The sequence below is a fragment of the Enhydra lutris genome, unplaced genomic scaffold, assembly GCF_002288905.1.
Source record: "Enhydra lutris kenyoni isolate GAN:26980312 unplaced genomic scaffold, ASM228890v2 scaffoldscaffold17, whole genome shotgun sequence".
NCBI lineage: Eukaryota > Metazoa > Chordata > Mammalia > Carnivora > Mustelidae > Enhydra > Enhydra lutris.
In genome coordinates this window covers 3,415,167-3,433,756 of record NW_019154101.1, presented here as the reverse complement: position 1 = coordinate 3,433,756, position 18,590 = coordinate 3,415,167, and the positions used below count along the sequence as shown (strand labels likewise).

At 37.9% G+C, this 18,590-nt stretch overlaps 2 protein-coding genes across 3 annotated transcripts in view; one reads left to right on the top strand and one right to left on the bottom strand.

Annotated features, from left to right (window-relative positions):
• The window catches only part of LOC111147563 (SPT3 homolog, SAGA and STAGA complex component), a 517,332-nt gene extending 501,082 nt beyond the window's left edge, over positions 1 to 16,250 (bottom strand). For both annotated transcript variants that reach the window (XM_022503666.1, XM_022503665.1), the window contains exons 1-2: positions 16,103 to 16,250; positions 3,382 to 3,482 (exon numbers count right to left, since the gene is read on the bottom strand). In XM_022503666.1, coding sequence (XP_022359374.1) covers positions 3,382 to 3,482 — 101 coding nt within the window. In that variant the 5' untranslated portion in view covers positions 16,103 to 16,250. The remainder of the gene's footprint in view (positions 1 to 3,381; positions 3,483 to 16,102) is intronic.
• The window catches only part of LOC111147562 (runt related transcription factor 2), a 206,863-nt gene that overhangs the window by 34,670 nt on the left and 153,603 nt on the right, over positions 1 to 18,590 (top strand).

Genomic DNA, 18,590 nt, shown 5'->3' with positions numbered 1-18,590 from the left:
CCTAGGAAAAGAAGCAAATCTTACTGAAAAAATTATTAGTTCAGTTTTGGACATATTAAGTTTGAGGTGCTCATAGAATACTGCAGGGCGTTCCAGGAAGAAGTCAGAAGTAGAAACCTCAGGAAGCTTATTCTCAGAAGTTCATCACTCTTTGTACTACCATGGAATTAATTTTTCATGTCCTATTACCAGATAGTTATGTGTCTCCACAAACCTCTATGGCTACACTAAGTCGAAGGCTTAGTCGAAGGTCCTGCCATGTAAGGGGTCAATAAATGTTGATTTCTTTAAAAATAAAAAAGTTGCAGAACTATACAGTTAAGAGAGTAAATTTTATCATATACTAAAAAAGCTAAAACAATTTCTTTTCAATCTGTGAATTTTAAATAAGGATGAAATTTTCATTTCGGAGAATTCTTACAAAATAAAGTAAGTACCTACAATGTGGATTTGAAGAGATTTCACTTTGTAATTTACAGAGTAAGTAAATTACTTGAGTTCAGTGAGTTAAAAATGAAAAGCCTCTGGACCCTCCCAGCACATATTATTCAAAGAGCTGTGATAAGAAGCATGTAGCAAACGTGCTGAGTTACTTGCTCTAGGTAAGGGAAAGCTGCTATCATCCCCCATGCACCAGCAACTGTCTGCTAATCCTTTAGTTTAAAATCTACAGAAACACCTCCTGAAGAATGCTTCACTGTACTATTCACAAGCCAAACTTAAAATATGGTCCATTCTATCAAGGCTCTAACAGTAGTACAGACCAGCTAGCCGCCAGCTCTGTATTTAACAGCAGATCATGACAATTTCATTTGTGCTTGACAACTAGACGCCTTTCATTGAAACTATCCCCTGGAAATGACACTACAATATTGTTACTTATTTAGAGGGCAGGGAGCCGGGAGAAAAAGAGCCATTTATGGTGAATGGGTGTGAAAGACAGTAACAGTAGAGGATTAAAAAATGGTAATACAATATAAACAGGCTTAACAAAACTGTGAGATGGGGATACACAGAATGGAATTTCTACAACACAAAATAAACACGAAGATTTAATCCTGCACTTCTCATCAGAAATAAGCAAGAATAAATATATACTGCTTCTTATATAATCAAAAGCCTGAAAACCTCATACTGATATTGGTAAATTTAAAAGGATTCCCCCAATTTGGGCCCTTTTTTCCTGTTCTATGAAGCAATTCATAAGGGGAAAAAAATAACTTCAGACTATAAATGATGAATGTAACTATTAGGAGTAGCCTCTCGAAGAGGTCTGAAATAGAAGGAAAATGTACATTTCTTCCAAAGCTGTAGCCAACAATAACTTTTGCATTCTGAATCCAGCTTAAGCATATTAGTTGAGAAGATGTTTGCAAAAGTATTTAATAAGAAAGTGCTGAATTTAGCTTTTATTTTTTTCTGTTTTCTTAAGTGGCCTGCAGTCTATCAAATGCACTAAGAATCTCCCCTAAGTGTAAATGACCAAAAGGAAATAAAGCTTTCCCCTTATAGAAAGCTGTTCCTATAGATCAGGTAAACCTTTTCTGTAAAGGGCCACAGAATAAGTATTTTCAGCTTTACAGGCCATATGGTCTCTGTCACAAAAACTCAGCTCTGTCGTGTAGCATGAAAGTAGCGACAGGTAACAGATAAAATGAGTATGGATGGGGTCCAACAAAACCTCATTTTCAACAACAGATAGCTGGTCCATGGGACCATGACCATAGTTTGCTGACCTATGCTATAGACCTTGTTTTTTTACCTACGACAAATATATTGTTTTAATAAACACCACCAACTTTGAAATATGATGTCTGTGATTTGCTTTAAAATATTTCATAAAAGAAAAGTGGAGAGTAGGTTAAATGAGACTAGCAAAACACAATTATTGTTAAGGTTGGATGATGGATGCATGGAGTTCATTATCCTATTCTCTGTAATTTCATGAGTTTGAAATTAAAAGCTTTTAAAAATACAAAGTAAACCAATGAACCAGCTCTACATGAAAATGAATTTCTTCACTTTAATGTAAACCTTCTAAAGCACATTTATTATTTTGAAATATAATTAACATTATGCAACATAAAAAATTCTTAATGTAAAGCAACAAAACTAAAATGAAAAGGCTCATTATATGAAAGTGTATACCAGCATAAACCCTTAACATTTTCCATAATTTAAAACACAGGCTCCCCCATATAGCTCCTAAATATATTAAATTTATTCTCATCTTATCTAACAAAATATTACTGATTTTTTTATATAATTATTTTTATAGGGCACATGTTATTTATGTTATTTTCCAAATAAATGAATATTTTTTATATTATTTAAATTTAGAGTCCTAAACTCTAAGAAATAAGTATTCATGGATACAACCTACATAAACAAACGCTTAAGGTCTTCAACAACTAAGAATGTAAAAGGATCCTCCGACCAAAAAGCTTGAGAACCTATGGCCTAAACGTTCTCATTGTTGTCTAAAGTATGTTTACCAAGCATATGAACAGCATATGTATTTGAACAATCACATAGTAAAGTTAATCCACTAAGAGGACTATCAATATACACCAACAAGAGGAAGATACTTAAATCATCAACAGAAACATTCTTTTCAACTTGCCCTGTATGTCATAAATAACATACCCACAGGAAAAGAAGAGCTCTAATGTGTTGTCCCACTTATGCAGATAATTGTCTCCTGAATTGTCTCCTGAACTCCTGAAGAAAAATATATGCTAGCAGACATCTCTAATAAGAGCGCTATCTCCTACCAAATCAAGCTAAGCCACGTCACTCAATGCAAAAAGCTAGAACTCAAGCTAAACAGGGCCTTAGGAAAGAAATCTTAATGACTGTACAATTTCTCAAAAACAATAAATGTGTTTTTTAAATGTTCTAGATTTTTTCTCAACATTTAGCAATATAGTGATTTCAAATATTATCAAAACTAAAAAGTATTTAAATTAGGTTCATGGAATTATTACGATATTTGTGAAAAACTGAGAACCTCTGTGAAAACATCTGAACTATCCAAGAATATAATCAATCTCAAAATTCTCTAAATCTAAAACTAAAATAGGAATAAACAATCAGTAACACAGATTTGAACAGATAATAACCAGAGCAAAAATATTCATGTGATTGTCCATTCTTTTATAAAGATAAACCAATTTTTATTTTTCAAATACAGTACCACTCTACTATTTTTAATCACTTTTGCCCCTTTTGTATATGGCTATTTAAACTATTATCAGACTACTTCATTTTTACTTAAGTACGCATTTCCAAGTTAAGTTTTAGAAATTTTATTGTTTCTGTTGTCTTTTATCAACCTGAATAAACTTAATATAGTAATGTGTGATGCAGAGACATACTTACATCATACTCTGTAACTCTGCTGCAAAGCTTACAGACTTCCCTGTACTTCTTCCACTACTTGAAGTAGCAGTAGACATGGGGCTGGCTGCAGTATTATTCATCTAAATAAAAAAGAAATAAAGCTTACAAAATGTATTTAACTATAAATAAATGCATCAAAAATGGAAGCAATTATAAATTACTTCAAAAAGTATAGAAAATTTTAAATTTCTAGTTTGTTCATAAATCTGACTTGTCCATACTTAATGTTCTTTATTAAAATGAAATAGTAAAGAGGGGGCACCTAGGTGGAGTAGTCAGTTTAGCATCCAACTTTTGGTTTCTACTCAGGTCATGATCTCTGGGTCCTGGGATCAAGTCCTGCCTAGAGCTCCACTCTCAGCATTGAGTAGGCTTGGGATTCTCTTTCTCTCTCTCTGCCCCTCCCCCTACCCATCACACTCACATGTGTGCTCGCTCTCTCTCACAAATAAATAAATCTTTAAAATGAAAGAGTAAAGAAGAAAAACCTGCTTAGTCAAATACAATATCAAAAAAGTACTCACTTAGGCGATAAACATTTTATGGAAGAAAAAGATTCATTAAAATACTTTACTAGAACCCCATGATTTTCAAAATGTGTTCCAGGGAGCCCTAACGTTCACAGGCAATACTTCAAGGAGCTTCCAGTGGTCCCAAAGGACACCCTCCCAGTTCCATCCAGAATCAGAGAACAACTCTGATTTTTCTATTTCATGTATTGGGGTTCCAAGTAAGAGTTAATATAAAGAGTTGGACAGCTGTAAAATATAAAATTAGAAAACCACTGCATAATCTAATTCCTATTTGAACCAAAACCTAAAATATAAATAATAAAGTCAATCAGTAGATCGGAAATAAGCATTGTGATATTTTATAATCTCATGGTTAAGAAAATCATCAATTTAAAATGTGACTTTTTCCCAATAAAATTAAGTTGATGCATAAGGGGAAAAGTAGATGCCAATCCTAATATATGCTATTTTATTTAATGCACGTGGTAGTCCCATAAACAAGAATTAGTGAAAATAATGTTAAAATAATGAAAGTAGATAAAAACCTCAATTACTCAGTGAGTGCTCAATAAATGTTAGCTACTATTTCATCTGTCCATATAAATTTTGCAATATAATTTTCCTTAAAAATGATCTGCAGATTTGAATATATGATAAAGCAGTACTGTAAACTTTAAGTATACATATATATATATATAAAAAACTTTAAGTAAGTAAAGTATAACTTTAAGTAAACCAGAAGTCAGGAGTCAGACTGTCTAGGTTCAAATCCCAGTTCTGCTACCTTACTAGGACTTTGGGCAAATTACTTAACTTCTTTGTACTCCAGTTCCTTCATCTTTAAAATGGGAATGATAATCCCACATTCTTAGGGTTGTTGTGAGCATTCAATGAACTAATCTGTACAAAGCATTCAGAACAGCTCTTAGCACACAGTAAGCATACAATGTTAACTTATTATTGTACAGAGAAAGAATTCTTTTATTGGTCAGCTAAAAGCTTTTACATGACAAATTGAGGTTACTCTTTTTTCAGAATTGCAAGTCTCAGAAACTTGAATGTTTTCACTAAACAGCCTTAACATGATTCAACAAATATTAAGTACTTCGTTTCCTTGTAAAATATTTTTCAGTACTGACATCACTACAGCTAGCAGTCATCCTAGCTCAAAAATCTGTCTTTGACTCCTTCTCCTGCACCCTATAATTGGAAAAAAAAAAAAAAAAAATTCTACTTATGTTCTTACATCCTCCCCATCTTGTTCTACTGTTATGGCCCTCTCTATAAACACTATTTATAGCTTTTCCCTTTCCATCTCAATTCATTCTTCACCTTGCTGCGAAATTTATCTTCTTAATACATCCTCTAACCTGACAGCTTCTGTGGGCAATGGAGGCTAAAACTGATATAGGAAACCCAAACCCGGGTATTTACCAAGCTCTGAGATGGAAGGACTGGGCTCCATGAAGATGACTGAAGGGAAGGAAAAAAAAAAAAAAAGCCACCAAAAACAACAACAACAACAACAAAACTACTATAAACCACTGCCTGAGACAGGCCATGTATGAAACGTTTGAGAGAAGGCAACAGGACTGAGGCCTAAGATGAGCAGCACACTAGCAGGTTGGCTAGATCTGGAATATCCCAATATCCTCCTGTGGCAAGGCCAATTATCTGCCAGCGTAAGTCCTGGTCTAGTATGAGGTCCCTAAGGGCCAGAGCAAACGAAAGAGCAGAAAAGGCAAAACCTTTTACTTTACTTTACTTTAATTGAGCCTGAAAACCAAAATTCTAAAACACATAAAGAAGCTAGCGCTATGAAAGACCACTGACTTTTTTTAAGCCTCATTTTTTTTTTCACACAGACTTTTAAAATAAGTACTTTTTTCTACAAACAATATAGGAAAAGAAGTATCACCATTAGAACTCAGGTTAAAAAGAAAAATCACACTGCCAAATCCAAGATTGGGGGAAGACAAACAGGAAGTGTCTAGGAACAGTCCTACAGAATCAGGACAGTGATAAAAAAGGAACCTGGCTGTCTCAAGGACCTTCAAAATGGTTTCCCTCATCCCACCAGAACCCTGGCAAAGATACGATGTCCCAGAGAAAACGTTAAACTCAAAGTTCATGTATTAACCCCAACCTCCAAAAACAGTTATAACTTAAAGTGACTCATCAGACTGGAAGACATGCCAGTGTGTGGCACGATCCTGTGGCCTAATGTCCCAAGACACTGCGGGAGCAATCTGCCCCTTTTTCATTTTGCAAATCCAGTCACCCTACTTTAACACTCTGAAGAGGAGACACTTCAGAAAGTAAATCTGTATTAAAACCACAGCTCTCTTCAGTTGTCCCCCTACTGCAAATGTTTCACATCAAGGGTATTTATTGGTAAGAGGTAAAAGGTCCCAATCGTAGTTTATTATAACCGCGATCATCCTTTCACAGTGAAGTTATTTAATTTTTAAATCAAACAGGTGAATAACATTTTTCTGACATGATGAGCTGATAGCTCATTAGAATCTTTAAAAAATTATTTCCCATACCCGCATTTCATTTGATTTAGATAATTAACTTCTTTAGACATAACTTCTTTACACATCAAAGTCCTATCATCCCAATGCTTTATTTCCTTTCTCCTAGACATTAAAAAAAAAAAAGTCAGTTAAAAGCAGAAGCACTCAAGTCAATTTTCTCTAATAAATACAGTTAACATGGAACTGAAAACCTACTGTAATCTTCTCAATGGGTTAATGTCCTGCAGTTGTTTTAGCTTTCAATTGAAATGCAGCTGTTTGCCATATTTTACAAAATGAATTCAGATGTGCAGATGGAGACCTAGATTATTTCAACATGCCACAGTTTAAATGTGAACCCGAAGAGTAAGTTCATCTCTGATTAATACTTATATTTAAACCTGATCATTAAGCCAAGAGCCAATACTATGTCACACCTGTAAGATCTTATTCTGGAATAAGTTGACATCTTTTATTGACATCTTTTATTTCAAAGTGATGGAATTTAAGGATATACCTTTTCCCATATTGTAACAACAAAAAATTTTTTTTACTTGTAGTAAACGTATACATTAAAATGTGAATTAAACGAAAATGTAATGAGCATGCTACTGGGTTTCTAATTATAGCTCATATTTTGGGTGCTAAATGACCAAAGATGAAATACCATGAAACATCTTTGGCTTAAAGTACCTCCAAGAGTTGAAAACTTTATTACTAGTTATAGCACCTCAAAACAACATAAATATCTGGATTGTGAAATCCATCAGTCTACCCATTTATTAAGACAGTAGAATGTTTGATCATTTCTTCTATTACATCACTGCTGAAGAAAATTAAGTCAGCAGATCTATATACTGATGCTGAGCATAACAGTTCCAATTCCAATCACTCATAAGCTGAACATCCTACATAATATAAATTAATAGAAAACTGTTACAATCAGAACAATCTCATCTTCATAGAACTCCAAAGGCAGGAAGCAATTATGGTTAAGTCAACACTATTATACACTGCATTCTGGTTCTGTTGTTTAAAAAAAACCTCAAGTTACATCATGATACAAATTTCTCCTGCTGTGAAAAATAATACCAAATGATCATTCAACAACCGAGAATGTAAAAAATAAAAAAAAGTTAAGTGTACAAAGTGTTAAAACTTCTATACCTAGTATTTGGGATAACACAATGGTAACTCCAATATATTTATATATGCCCCATTTCAAGTGGACTTCAGAAGGTATAAAGCTCAAGAGTCCATACAATTAGCTGCTAAAAGAGAAGCAACATACCATGAATAACTGAAAGAACAGATGATTCACATATAATTTTTAACTGTTTCAAAACCAACTGCAATTTTTTTGAAACTGCTAATTGTATTTTCATAACTAAAGATCATTTGTATTCACTTACCCCATATCAAATGAGTTCAGGACCTAAAATAAGATGCATCAGTCACAGCACTTCTCACACTACAGTGTTAACTATTTCCTTGTCATCAACCTGCTAACTGCTTAATGACAGGACACTGCTTATTCTGTAATTTTAATACCTAATATACTGCCTACCGCTGCTGATGCTCAGTAAACGTTACATGAATGATCAAATTACTGAGTGGTGTAATAAGGGAGAGAAAGATAAGAAAGACATATCTGTGCCATTTAGTAGCTTATAGCCTACTGAAGTTAACAGATCAGATATATTCAATAAATGAGTTTAGATAAAGCACAAGATCCTCTTAGACAAGAGGAGCAGCTAAGACCCATTCAATTATTATGCGAAAACCGTCCTGAGATTTAATACTTGTAACAATCTGAAAATAAAGCATATTTAACTGCATTAAACAACAAAACCAGGTAAGTGAACAGCACATCTGAACTATCCATGTCACTGGATTACTATAAAATCAAAGTGCAGAAGTGAAAGTACGTTGAAAATTATGAAGCACCATAAAAAGCAGTATGATAGCAAATATTCTTCCTTACCATTCATTGAGCAATTATTTTTCTTAAAAACTACTAGAACAGGAATAAGTACTTCCTAACCAAAATTAGTTTGATTCTAATTAGTATGGGTGAGAAGCTACAAATTTTCGTAAGGAACAACCGATGATCAAAATGACAAGTTATTAGCTATACTATAAATAGAGAATCGCCATTTTAATATAATTATCAAAGTCTTCATATTTACAGACAGAAAAACTCTCCTCTGTAATATACTATTTCCTGATATATTTTCCCCCACCAAACCTGCTTCCCTGTTCAACATTCCCAGCTCTATTAAGAGCAACACTACTCTTCAGTCACAGAAGTTCAAAAAGTCCAAGGCATTTTTGATTCGCCAGCTCCTCTCCTGACAACATCCATGCAATCTGCTCCTGGCATATTTTCTTTTAATAAAGCAATTCTAATGCAGTCTCTTCCTTTCCAATCTCACCTTAACAAATACACTTACTACAGCACCTTTAAAAAACATCTCCCACCTTTTTTTTTTTTTTTAATCTTTTTAAAAGATTTTATCTATTTATTTGACAGAGAGAGGCACAGAGAAAGAGGGAAAACAAGCACGGGTAGGGGGAGAGGGAGAAGCAGGCTTCCCGCTGAGCAGGGAGCCCGATGAGGGTCTCAATCCCAGGACCCTGGAATCAGGAACTGAACCGAAGGCAGCCGCTTAATGACTGAGCCACCCAGGCGCCCTCCCACCTTTCTAATTAATTCTGTACACCATCTCCAAAGTACTCATTCTTATTTAGAATTATTTGTTACTCCTCTACTCAAGGCATCCAGTATTTCTCCTTCACCTGGAGGATAAAACTTGTCTAAAATAAGTCCCACAGGACCTCTGCAGCCTCCTTTCCCACAGCAGTCAAAGCAAATATCCAGTTATCTCCCAGACCATCTCAGGTTCTTCTGAGCCTTTAGCCTACAGTTCTTCCTCCTTGCAATACCTTTTGCTTCCTCTCCACATCCTAGCTGCCTAGAAAAGCCCAACCTAAGCTCATTTATCTCCAAGAAGACTTTCCAGACTCATTATCATCAGGAATTCTCCTTTCCCTGTCATCTAATGTTTTCATTTATTAATTCTTTTAACTTTAAATATTTCAGTGCACACACATTACTTTAGTTTTATTAATAAAATAAACTTCCCAACTGTTGGCAGATGACTGCACCTGTACCTCCCCCTTCACAGAGAAATGAAAAGCCTTTATTTTCTAACTCCCTCCACTCCCCTCTTTCAAAACCACCATACCTTTGCCTAATTCCCTCTTCTTACATTCAAGGCACCTCCATAGTTAAAGCCAATGCCCCACCTGTTCATTGGCTTGATCCATTCCTAACTATTTAGTGAGCACCTACTCCAGGCCAAACACTGTTGTAAGAGCTCTGGATATGGTCGTGACTGAGCTAGAAAAAAAAAAGATGTTACAATGCAGGAGATGAGCATATAAATACAATGCCAGGTAGTGACAAATGCTATGAAAACAAATTAAACAAGTTGTTTTCAGCCAGGAGGTGACTTTTAATAGAAGATATGAATGAAGCCCAGGAGGGAGCTCTGGAGAACTTCCAGGCAAAAAGAACAGCAAAGTACCAAGATCCTGAGGCCAATGTGGCTCAAGTGAAGAGAACAAAGTAGATAAGCAGTAGAAAATAAGAAGGTCTGAGATAGCAAGAGGTCAGATGATATAAAGCCTTTTAGGCCATGGAGGTTAAATTTCAGTTGGATATAATGTAAAACTACTAGAAAACTATAAAAAAGGAAGAGACTTGAAATATTTTAGGTCTTAAGATTTATTTATTTTGGAGAGAGAATAAGATAGCATGTGTATGCACAAGCACAGCAGGTGGGCGGGACATAGGCAGAGGTGGGGACACGGACACACACACACACACACACACACACACACACACACACACACACACGATCCCAAGGGGACTCTTGACTGAGTGCAGAGCCCAACAGGAGGCTTGATCTCATGACCCTGAGATCATGTATTATCCCGCTACCAATGAGGAAGGGGGGAATAAAAACTGAGTAAAGAACTTAAGTCTAACAAAAATCAGGCTTTGATCCCAGGTAGCTGATAATCTGAAATATTCTGTCCATGTACATACGTATTTTTACAAAAATTCACAGATGTCCCATTTTAGTGCCTTAGTTTTTTTCATCTGTAAACAATGCCAATCTCCTTTAACATACTAAAATAATGTGAAATTACTGAGAAGCTGTACACATAGTAAGCAGTCGAGGACTTGTCATTAAGTTATCTCAGACTGATGACTTCAGAAATTCTTTGCTTAAAATTAAATCTTAGGCAAATGGATAAACCAATATCACAGACAAAACTATAACTACACAAATTGGTGGGAGTGGGAACCAAAGACAGCTAAGGTTCAGAACTACAGTTTGAGAAAAACTAATTTCATCCAAATCCCTCATTTTTTCAGGTGAGGAAACTGAAGTCCAGAGGGGTTTCTTGAACTGCCCAAGGACACTTCACTATTTAGTGATACAGCTGGGACTAAAACTGAAGTCCCGACTTCTGGTCCAGAGTTCTCTCTACTATCCCACAAGGAACATACAAATAAAAGTTGATCATAATTAACTCACAAGACCTCCACAATGTGTTTGTCATAGTGAACTTTGTTGCAAAATATCTGCCTACGCTGAGTCAGTTTAGCAGTAAATAGCTGGGCTCTGGAGTTCAAATACAGGCACACTTACGACGTGCTCTTGGGCAAGTCACATCACCTTCCTGCCTCAGTTCCCTCATCTTTAAAATGCAGGTTAAGGGGCGCCTGGGTGGCTCAGTGGGTCAAAGCCTCTGCTTTCGGCTCAGATCATGATCCCAGGGTCCTGGGATTGAACCCCACATCAGGCTCTCTGCTCAGCAGGGAGCCTGCTTCCTCCTCTCTCACTCTCTGCCTACTTGTGATCTCTGTCAAATAAATAAATAAAATCTTTAAAAAATAAAATAAAATGCAGGTTAAAAGCGTACTCCCCTTGTAGATTACATGAAGCAATATTTTTAAAGCACCTGGGACAGTGCCTGGTACATAGAAAGCACTCAGTTCATTATCATGATGATGAAGAAGAAGAAGAAAGAAGAATCCAAGCAAAATTACAGTTTCTTAAAAACATTTCACAAAGCATTATCATTAAACATACATATTCTCAAAGAAGGAATGTTATGATTAGGAGTAGTCCTTTAAAGATCCAGAAGCAAATAATATGAATGAAGTGAAACATACAATCTTCAGTCATAGAACCTCTATGGCATTTAAAACAGCAAGAGTGTACTCTTTAAAATAATTTATATTTGTAGAGTATTTTCCATTTATAAAGTACACTCACATAAATTATTTCAATTTACTGCCCTATGAATTTCATGAACAACCATTTTTTTCAGCAGCTACTACATACCATATGCCAGACAGCATGCTTTTTTCATATTCAGTACCTTATTTAACCTTCAATATCTACTAACTATCCACCAGATATTATCAGAGGCAGTAGTACAATGCCAAAAAACTGACAGATCCATTCCAGAAAGTAAGAGCCTCTTTGGTATCACCTATTAAGTGGGAATGACATGTTTGGATAAATAAATGAGATACAGCATTTTGCACAGTAGATGGAATACATCAAAGGCCCATTAAAACATTGGGTCTCCCTTAGCGGTAATACGGAGTTGTTTTGTGTAGAAAATATGTCACAGGTGCCTGGATGGCTCGGTCGGTTAAGCATCCACTCCTGGTTTCACCTCAGGGCCCTGGGATCAAGTCAGGCTCTGTGTGCATTGTGGAGTCTGCTTAGGATTCTCTCTCCCTCCCTAACCCCCCCCAAAATAAATAAATCTTGGGAAAAGAAAATATTTGCAACCAGTTCAGCAAAGTACCAATACCATGATTTACAGTTTTGTTAAAAAGAGCAACCTCGGGTAGTGCCTGATATACTTTATACAGTTTCACAAAAAATATACAACAATTTTTGCAGATTTAAAGTCAGTCTCTACTAGAGGTAGTAGGTTGACAAGTTGAGACAAAACCAATTAAATAGTGAAATGTCTGTAAAGCATTTAATGTGTTTCACCCATAAAACTGCACAAAGCAATTTATGCCAGTCTCTTCTGAAGTCTTCGACAATCCTGTGAGAAGGCTAGGACGAGCTGAGATACTAATTCCATTTTACAGAAGAAGAAATTGAGGCTGAGAGAAGTTAAATACTTTAACTGAAGTCACAAAGACAGAATATGGTAGGGAAGGACTAAATTTTGGTTTTCAGAATTAGATTTAAGTACTTCTTGGCAGTTATCCACAATGTATCTCAGAACATCAATATCTCCTCCAGATCCTTTATTCAATAAACTTAAGGGGCGCCTGGGTGGCTCAGCTGGTTAAGCAACTGCCTTCCGCTCAGGCCATGATCCCAGAGTCCTGGGATCCAGTCCCAAATCGGGCTCCCCCTGCTGTGCAGGGAGTCTGCTTCTCCCTCTCCCTCTGCCTGCCACTCCCCGTTTGTGCTCTCTCTCTCTCTCTCTCTCTCTCTCTCTCTCAAATAAAACCCTTAAAAAAATCAATAAACTTAAGGCTAAAACAGCTTATATTTATTGAGCACTTACTTCTTATGTGCTTTGCTGTACACAATGTATCACATGGATTACATCTTTTAAACCTCAGCAGAGTAAGGACTCAAATCAAGTGTGTTTGACTTTCAATAAAACATTTATCTACCACAGTATAAATTAATACAATAGTGCATTTGGCTGAAGTATTTTTCTTTACTATATAAGTGAACTATAAACAAACTCCTTTAACATCCTAAATACATAAGAAACGGATTTCTGACCAACTTCACTATTTAACTTCACCATAAAATAAAATGGATATTATTTTCAACAAGAATACTCAGTCTTCTGATTTGATTGGCATGATCTGACTTTCTCTGTAGCCTCTTATAGCAGAAGATCTTTTAGGTAGAAAAAACAAAAATCAACCTGCCCAAGAATTCCATTCAATATAAGGAGAGAAGCAAAAATGTGTAATTCCCAGTGGCTTAAATGGACAGGTCACTTTCTGGCCTCATTCCAGATAATCTATTATTTAAGCATACAAGCTCTCAATACTTCAGTACATTTGTAAGACTGTAACATGGTTAATCCTCCTAAAATTACATATTACAAATTTCAACAAGAATAAAAGTAGGGTGATCACATTTTTATGTAGTACCAACTGGGACATTTTTTATATGAGAGGGCCTCTATTAATAATTATGCCACAAAAAACAGGCCCTAAACAATGACTGTCACAGAGAAGACAGGGTATATAATCACTTATACGAAACAATCCATTTTGACTCGTATGTTATAGGCTATTCTCTGTATATGCTAAATCCATGAGCTTTAAGTTTTTGGCCCATATCTAACGATTATCTCCAGCCTTGAGATCAAGAACACGATTTTACAGACGCCAGGCCAGAGTTAAGGGTGCTATCTATAAAAAACGTTTTTTAAGTTTTATTCTCAAACTTAACTTTATAGACATCTGCTTAAAAAAGAAAAAAAATCTACATATTTCAAAGAAAGAAATCTTACAAATATCACCAAGTTTCAGACTATCTCTTCAAAAGTTTTGAATACCAATAACTGCAAAACTACTTCTAAAATGGCCCAGTGCTGGGGCACCTGGGCGGCTCAGACAGTTAAATGTAGCCTTCCACTCAGGTCATGATCTCAGGGTTCTGGAATCAAGCCCAGGATCAGGCTCCCTACCCCGTAGGAAGACTGCTTCCCCTCTCCCTTTGCTCCTCTCCCCCACCCCCTTAGAGCTCTCTCTTAAATAAAATGTTCAAAAAATAAAATAAAATAAAATGGCCCAAATCTCAAAAACTATTAGAAACTATCAACTCACTTTATTATACAAAAGTTATAAAACAAAAAAATACCATGTTTCAAATGGGAAAAAAAAAACCTTCAGAAATAAAAATGCTGAGAAGTTTTCACTAAACCTAGCCAAAATGATAAAAGAATAGTGAAAATCCACGGTCACAATACGGTACAATAATGATTAAAGGAAATGCCAGATAGTATCGCTATCCAGATAGCATAGTATGGCTCTCCGGATGAATCTGGCATTAGCTGTACAACTTAAGGAGTCAAAAGAATGATCTGCTTTAATTTGTCAAGGCCTAAGTAAGTACTAACAGAACCATGCACTGAACCATAATATTTGAGCAAAAGGCCTTATTTGAATATAATTATGATTCCCTAAGGCAATAAATGTTCCAAGAGTTGTCTTGTCTTAAAACTCAACCAAATCCAGAATTGGGAGGGATCTCGGAGTCTAAATTCTAAGCTTATGCTGTCCAATAAGGCAGTGACCAGCCACTTGTGGTTACTTATACTTAAAATAAAATTTAAAATTAAGTTCCTCAGTGCACTACCCATATTTCAAGTGCTCAAGAGTCACCTAAGACTAGTGGATACCGTATTAGTACAGCAGAGATTACAGAATATTTCCACATGGCAGAAAGTTCTACAGTGTTGGGCATTGTTGCTCTAGACTTAGGCTGCTTTAGATCTTTGCTTGAATATTCCCAGAGATAAGAAAGAAGTGCAATGAAGTGCATTCTCCTTTTGCAAAGTACCATCAAAAAACTGTTCTCATATTCAGTCAAATCCAGTCTCTCTGAAACATCCACCAGAAATTCCGGGAGTTCCGTCCTCAGTTTGGTCTTCAAGTAAATCTCTGCACCGCTAACTCAATTCCATTTCCAAAGTTCTGACTCTTGACATATACTAAAACCCTAGGTCCTTTCCTCCCAGATAAATACATAATTTCTTTCAAACGAAACAGTTTCAAGTTTGTATCAACCTCACGAAGGTATGCTAATTTATCCAGTGGACATTAATAACACGTGTTAGTGTCGTCTCCGAGCTTCAGATATCACATTCCTCTGCTCCTATAAACCTACTCTCACTTATCGGACCTTCAAGCGTCTTGATTTTTAATTTGGAAAACAGGATCACAGTCATTCTGAACTTCTCAAAACATGGAGACTGAAATTAATTACACTTAACATGTAATCGATCGGTGTCTGGTGCTGTATGACCTTATATAACCCTGGCAATTCTGAGCTAGGCTATTGCTTCCCCCATCTACAGAGCGGAACTACCAGCCAAAGGTCGGCTAACTGATTTCCCCAGGGGTCACAGATGTGGGCCCAACCCCAGAGAACAGAGTGGCGCTTTTCGTCTTCCCGGAAGCTACACGTTTCCCAACGCTTCTTCCACCCTGCCCGTAAAGCAATTTCCTTCTGTAAAGATTTTTCCCAGCAAAACTCTAGCTACATGACGCGCAAAAGGTGCCTAACACACCCCAGCCACGCCAGCTCCCCTCGCCCCACGCCCACCCGCCGACGGGGAGGAGTCAAGAGCCGGCTAGCTCCACGCTCTGCGGGAGGACCGGGTGCCGAGCGCGGACGGTGCCTCATACGACCGTCCTCCCTGGAGCCCTAGAGCGCAAACGCCCATTCCTCCCCCGCGGCCGCCCTTGGGCAAGGGCCAAGGCGGGGCCGGGGCTCAGAGACGCGGGGCTCGCCACGCGCCGTCCCTCCCGCTTCGCAGACCTCTCGCCGCCCGCCCCGCACCGCCCCCCGCACCCCCTACAACCTCTGCTTTAGGAACACTTGTAGGCACGGCTGCGCGTCCCGCGTGGAGAATGTGGGGAGAGATGGTGCGGTTTCTGCTGCGGCGGCCCGGGACACGCTTGGAAAGGGGCAGGGTGGAGGGCTTAGAGTGTAGAAAGGGAGAAGGTGGCTCCGCCGGGGCAGGGGTGGGGGGGGGGGTGCACAAAATGGCGTGAGCCCGACTCTCCGTGGGGCGGGGGCTGCAGAGACGGAGGAGGGAGTGCAGTAGACGCCCCCACCATTAGCTGCGCAGGGGCTGGCGCATGCGCGCTCGGCCAGGTGGCCGTGTAATCCTTTCCCGAGCAAGCCACTTCCGCCACGCTTGCCGGGGGCGGGGCGTCGTGGAGCTCACCGGCCGCGGCTTTCCTAGCCCCGGGCCACCCTGGTCCCGGCGGCGGGCCTCAAAGCGGGGCCTGCCGGGAGAGGAATGGAGTTGAGCCGAGAATCGAAGGGTGCTGGAGGGCCGGGCCGTTCTTTAAAGCGTGGGCTGAGAGAGCTGGGGTGTTCGAGCGGTTGGGTGACCTACACTGGAAGTTTGTTTTCAGCTTCAGGGCAGAGACTGGCCTGTGTAAGCTTCTGCCTACGAACTGGGGTGAAGCGGGGTCTTCACCGGATTGTGCTTTTAGGATGGGGAAGGGAAACGGAGAGAGCAAAAAGACCCGCTCCCGCAAGGTGCTTCTGGGACCTTGAAACCACCTCTTCCGCAGGCTCCCTAACACCACCACTCCCAGCCCTGCCTCTTGCAGCAAAGTCATTGGAGAGGCGGTGGGAGATGATGGTCTCTAGTGAATATCCCTCACTCCCACCGCCAGACTCATTTTACCAAATTCAGGCATTTAACGATTTCAATTTTTATAATTGAAACCTTTTTCTATATCAAGGGGTGGTTGGTTTGTTGTTATGGTTGTTGTTGGGTGATCCTATTTTTATTTTTCCTTAGAATTTTGGCCTGTTCCTAATATTTAAAGCTTGCACCCCCACTGTTGAGCTGCCTGTCTTGTGCTCTCAGTTTGAGTGATATAGATGGACTTCTTTAATACGATAGTCAATTACTTAAGTATAGGAAGTCTTATTATGTATATTTTTAACATTATTTTCAGCTGTTTAGGAAAGAAAACTGCGTTATCATCCATGCTTACATCCAGTCCTGTGACATCAAATATCAAAAAGTATTTCACAGAAATTCAACTACTAACCTTCATCAAGTTTTTGTGGGTTTTTTTTAAGATTTTATTTATTTATTTGACAGAGGGAGAGACAGCAAGAGCAGGAGCACAAGCAGGGGAAGTGGGCGAGGGAGAAACAGGCTTCCCACCCAGCAGGGAGCCTGATGCAGGGCTTGATCCCAGAACGCTGGGATCATGACCTGAGCAGAAGGCAGATGCTTAACCAGCTGAGCCATCCTTCAGGTGCCCCTTCATCAAGTGCCCCTTGATCAAGTCTTTTAAAGCATTATAGCTTCAGTTATTTTCTTGCCTATGAATATTTGTGTTCTGACATAATCTTTTCTTCTTAACTGCTTACGTTTTTTAAAGTAGCAACTTAAGAAAAATAAATAAAAAAATAAAGTAGCAACTTATTTGAACATTTCCTCTGGGTCATAGTTGAGTCTACTGTTAATTTTGTACTTAGTTCTCTTTAATCTTCCCCAACACTTCACTATTTGCCAAATACTTACAGTTCCTAAATAATAAATATATCTAAGATGTAAAAGCTCATCATAATGTGTAAGTCAGGGCTTAATGCAATGCTAGGCAAAGTTTAGAGAATACGGAAAGGAAAGTAACAGAATTGTCGTATTTCTTACAAAAGAAAACTGATTTATACAGTAGTTGAAAAGCCCTTTCAAGTATGCTACCAAGAAAATAATTAGGAGAAAATGAAGAGAAAAATTGATATTACATCTAAGGAAATATAACCCCAAGCAGATCGTTTCAATTAAAATTACATTCAGTTAATGCTGCCCTAGTACTTGCATGGGAGTTTTACCTGCATCACGTGGAGGCCAGATTTGACCTAGCTTTTCAGAATAGAACCCAGATCTTCTTACTTTCAGGCTACTGGTGTCTAACCTACATATAATCACACACAACAGGAGTTAATGAAAGTGAGCCATGGAAAACGGAAACTGAATTAAACCAGGCACTGGTAGAAGGAACTCAAAAATTCACTCTTAGGAAATTGCGAATTGTGCTGTTGGCAGAGATCTTAGCTTTGAAGTCACATGAGTTATCCTAGTGTTCCTACCTCCTGGAATCTATTAAAATCTATTTTAAAAATTTGATTTAGCCATAATTTTGTTTGTAGTTTGAGAGCACTGCTGTACACAAAGGGTCAAAATATCTTCCCTTAGATTAATATCAAATATCTTAAACTATTGAAGCTACTAGGGTACCTTAATTAAAACAAAGTTAAAACAATGAAGCTGTTGCTGTAATTAAGACATTCACAACTACCACCTCTCAGAAAAA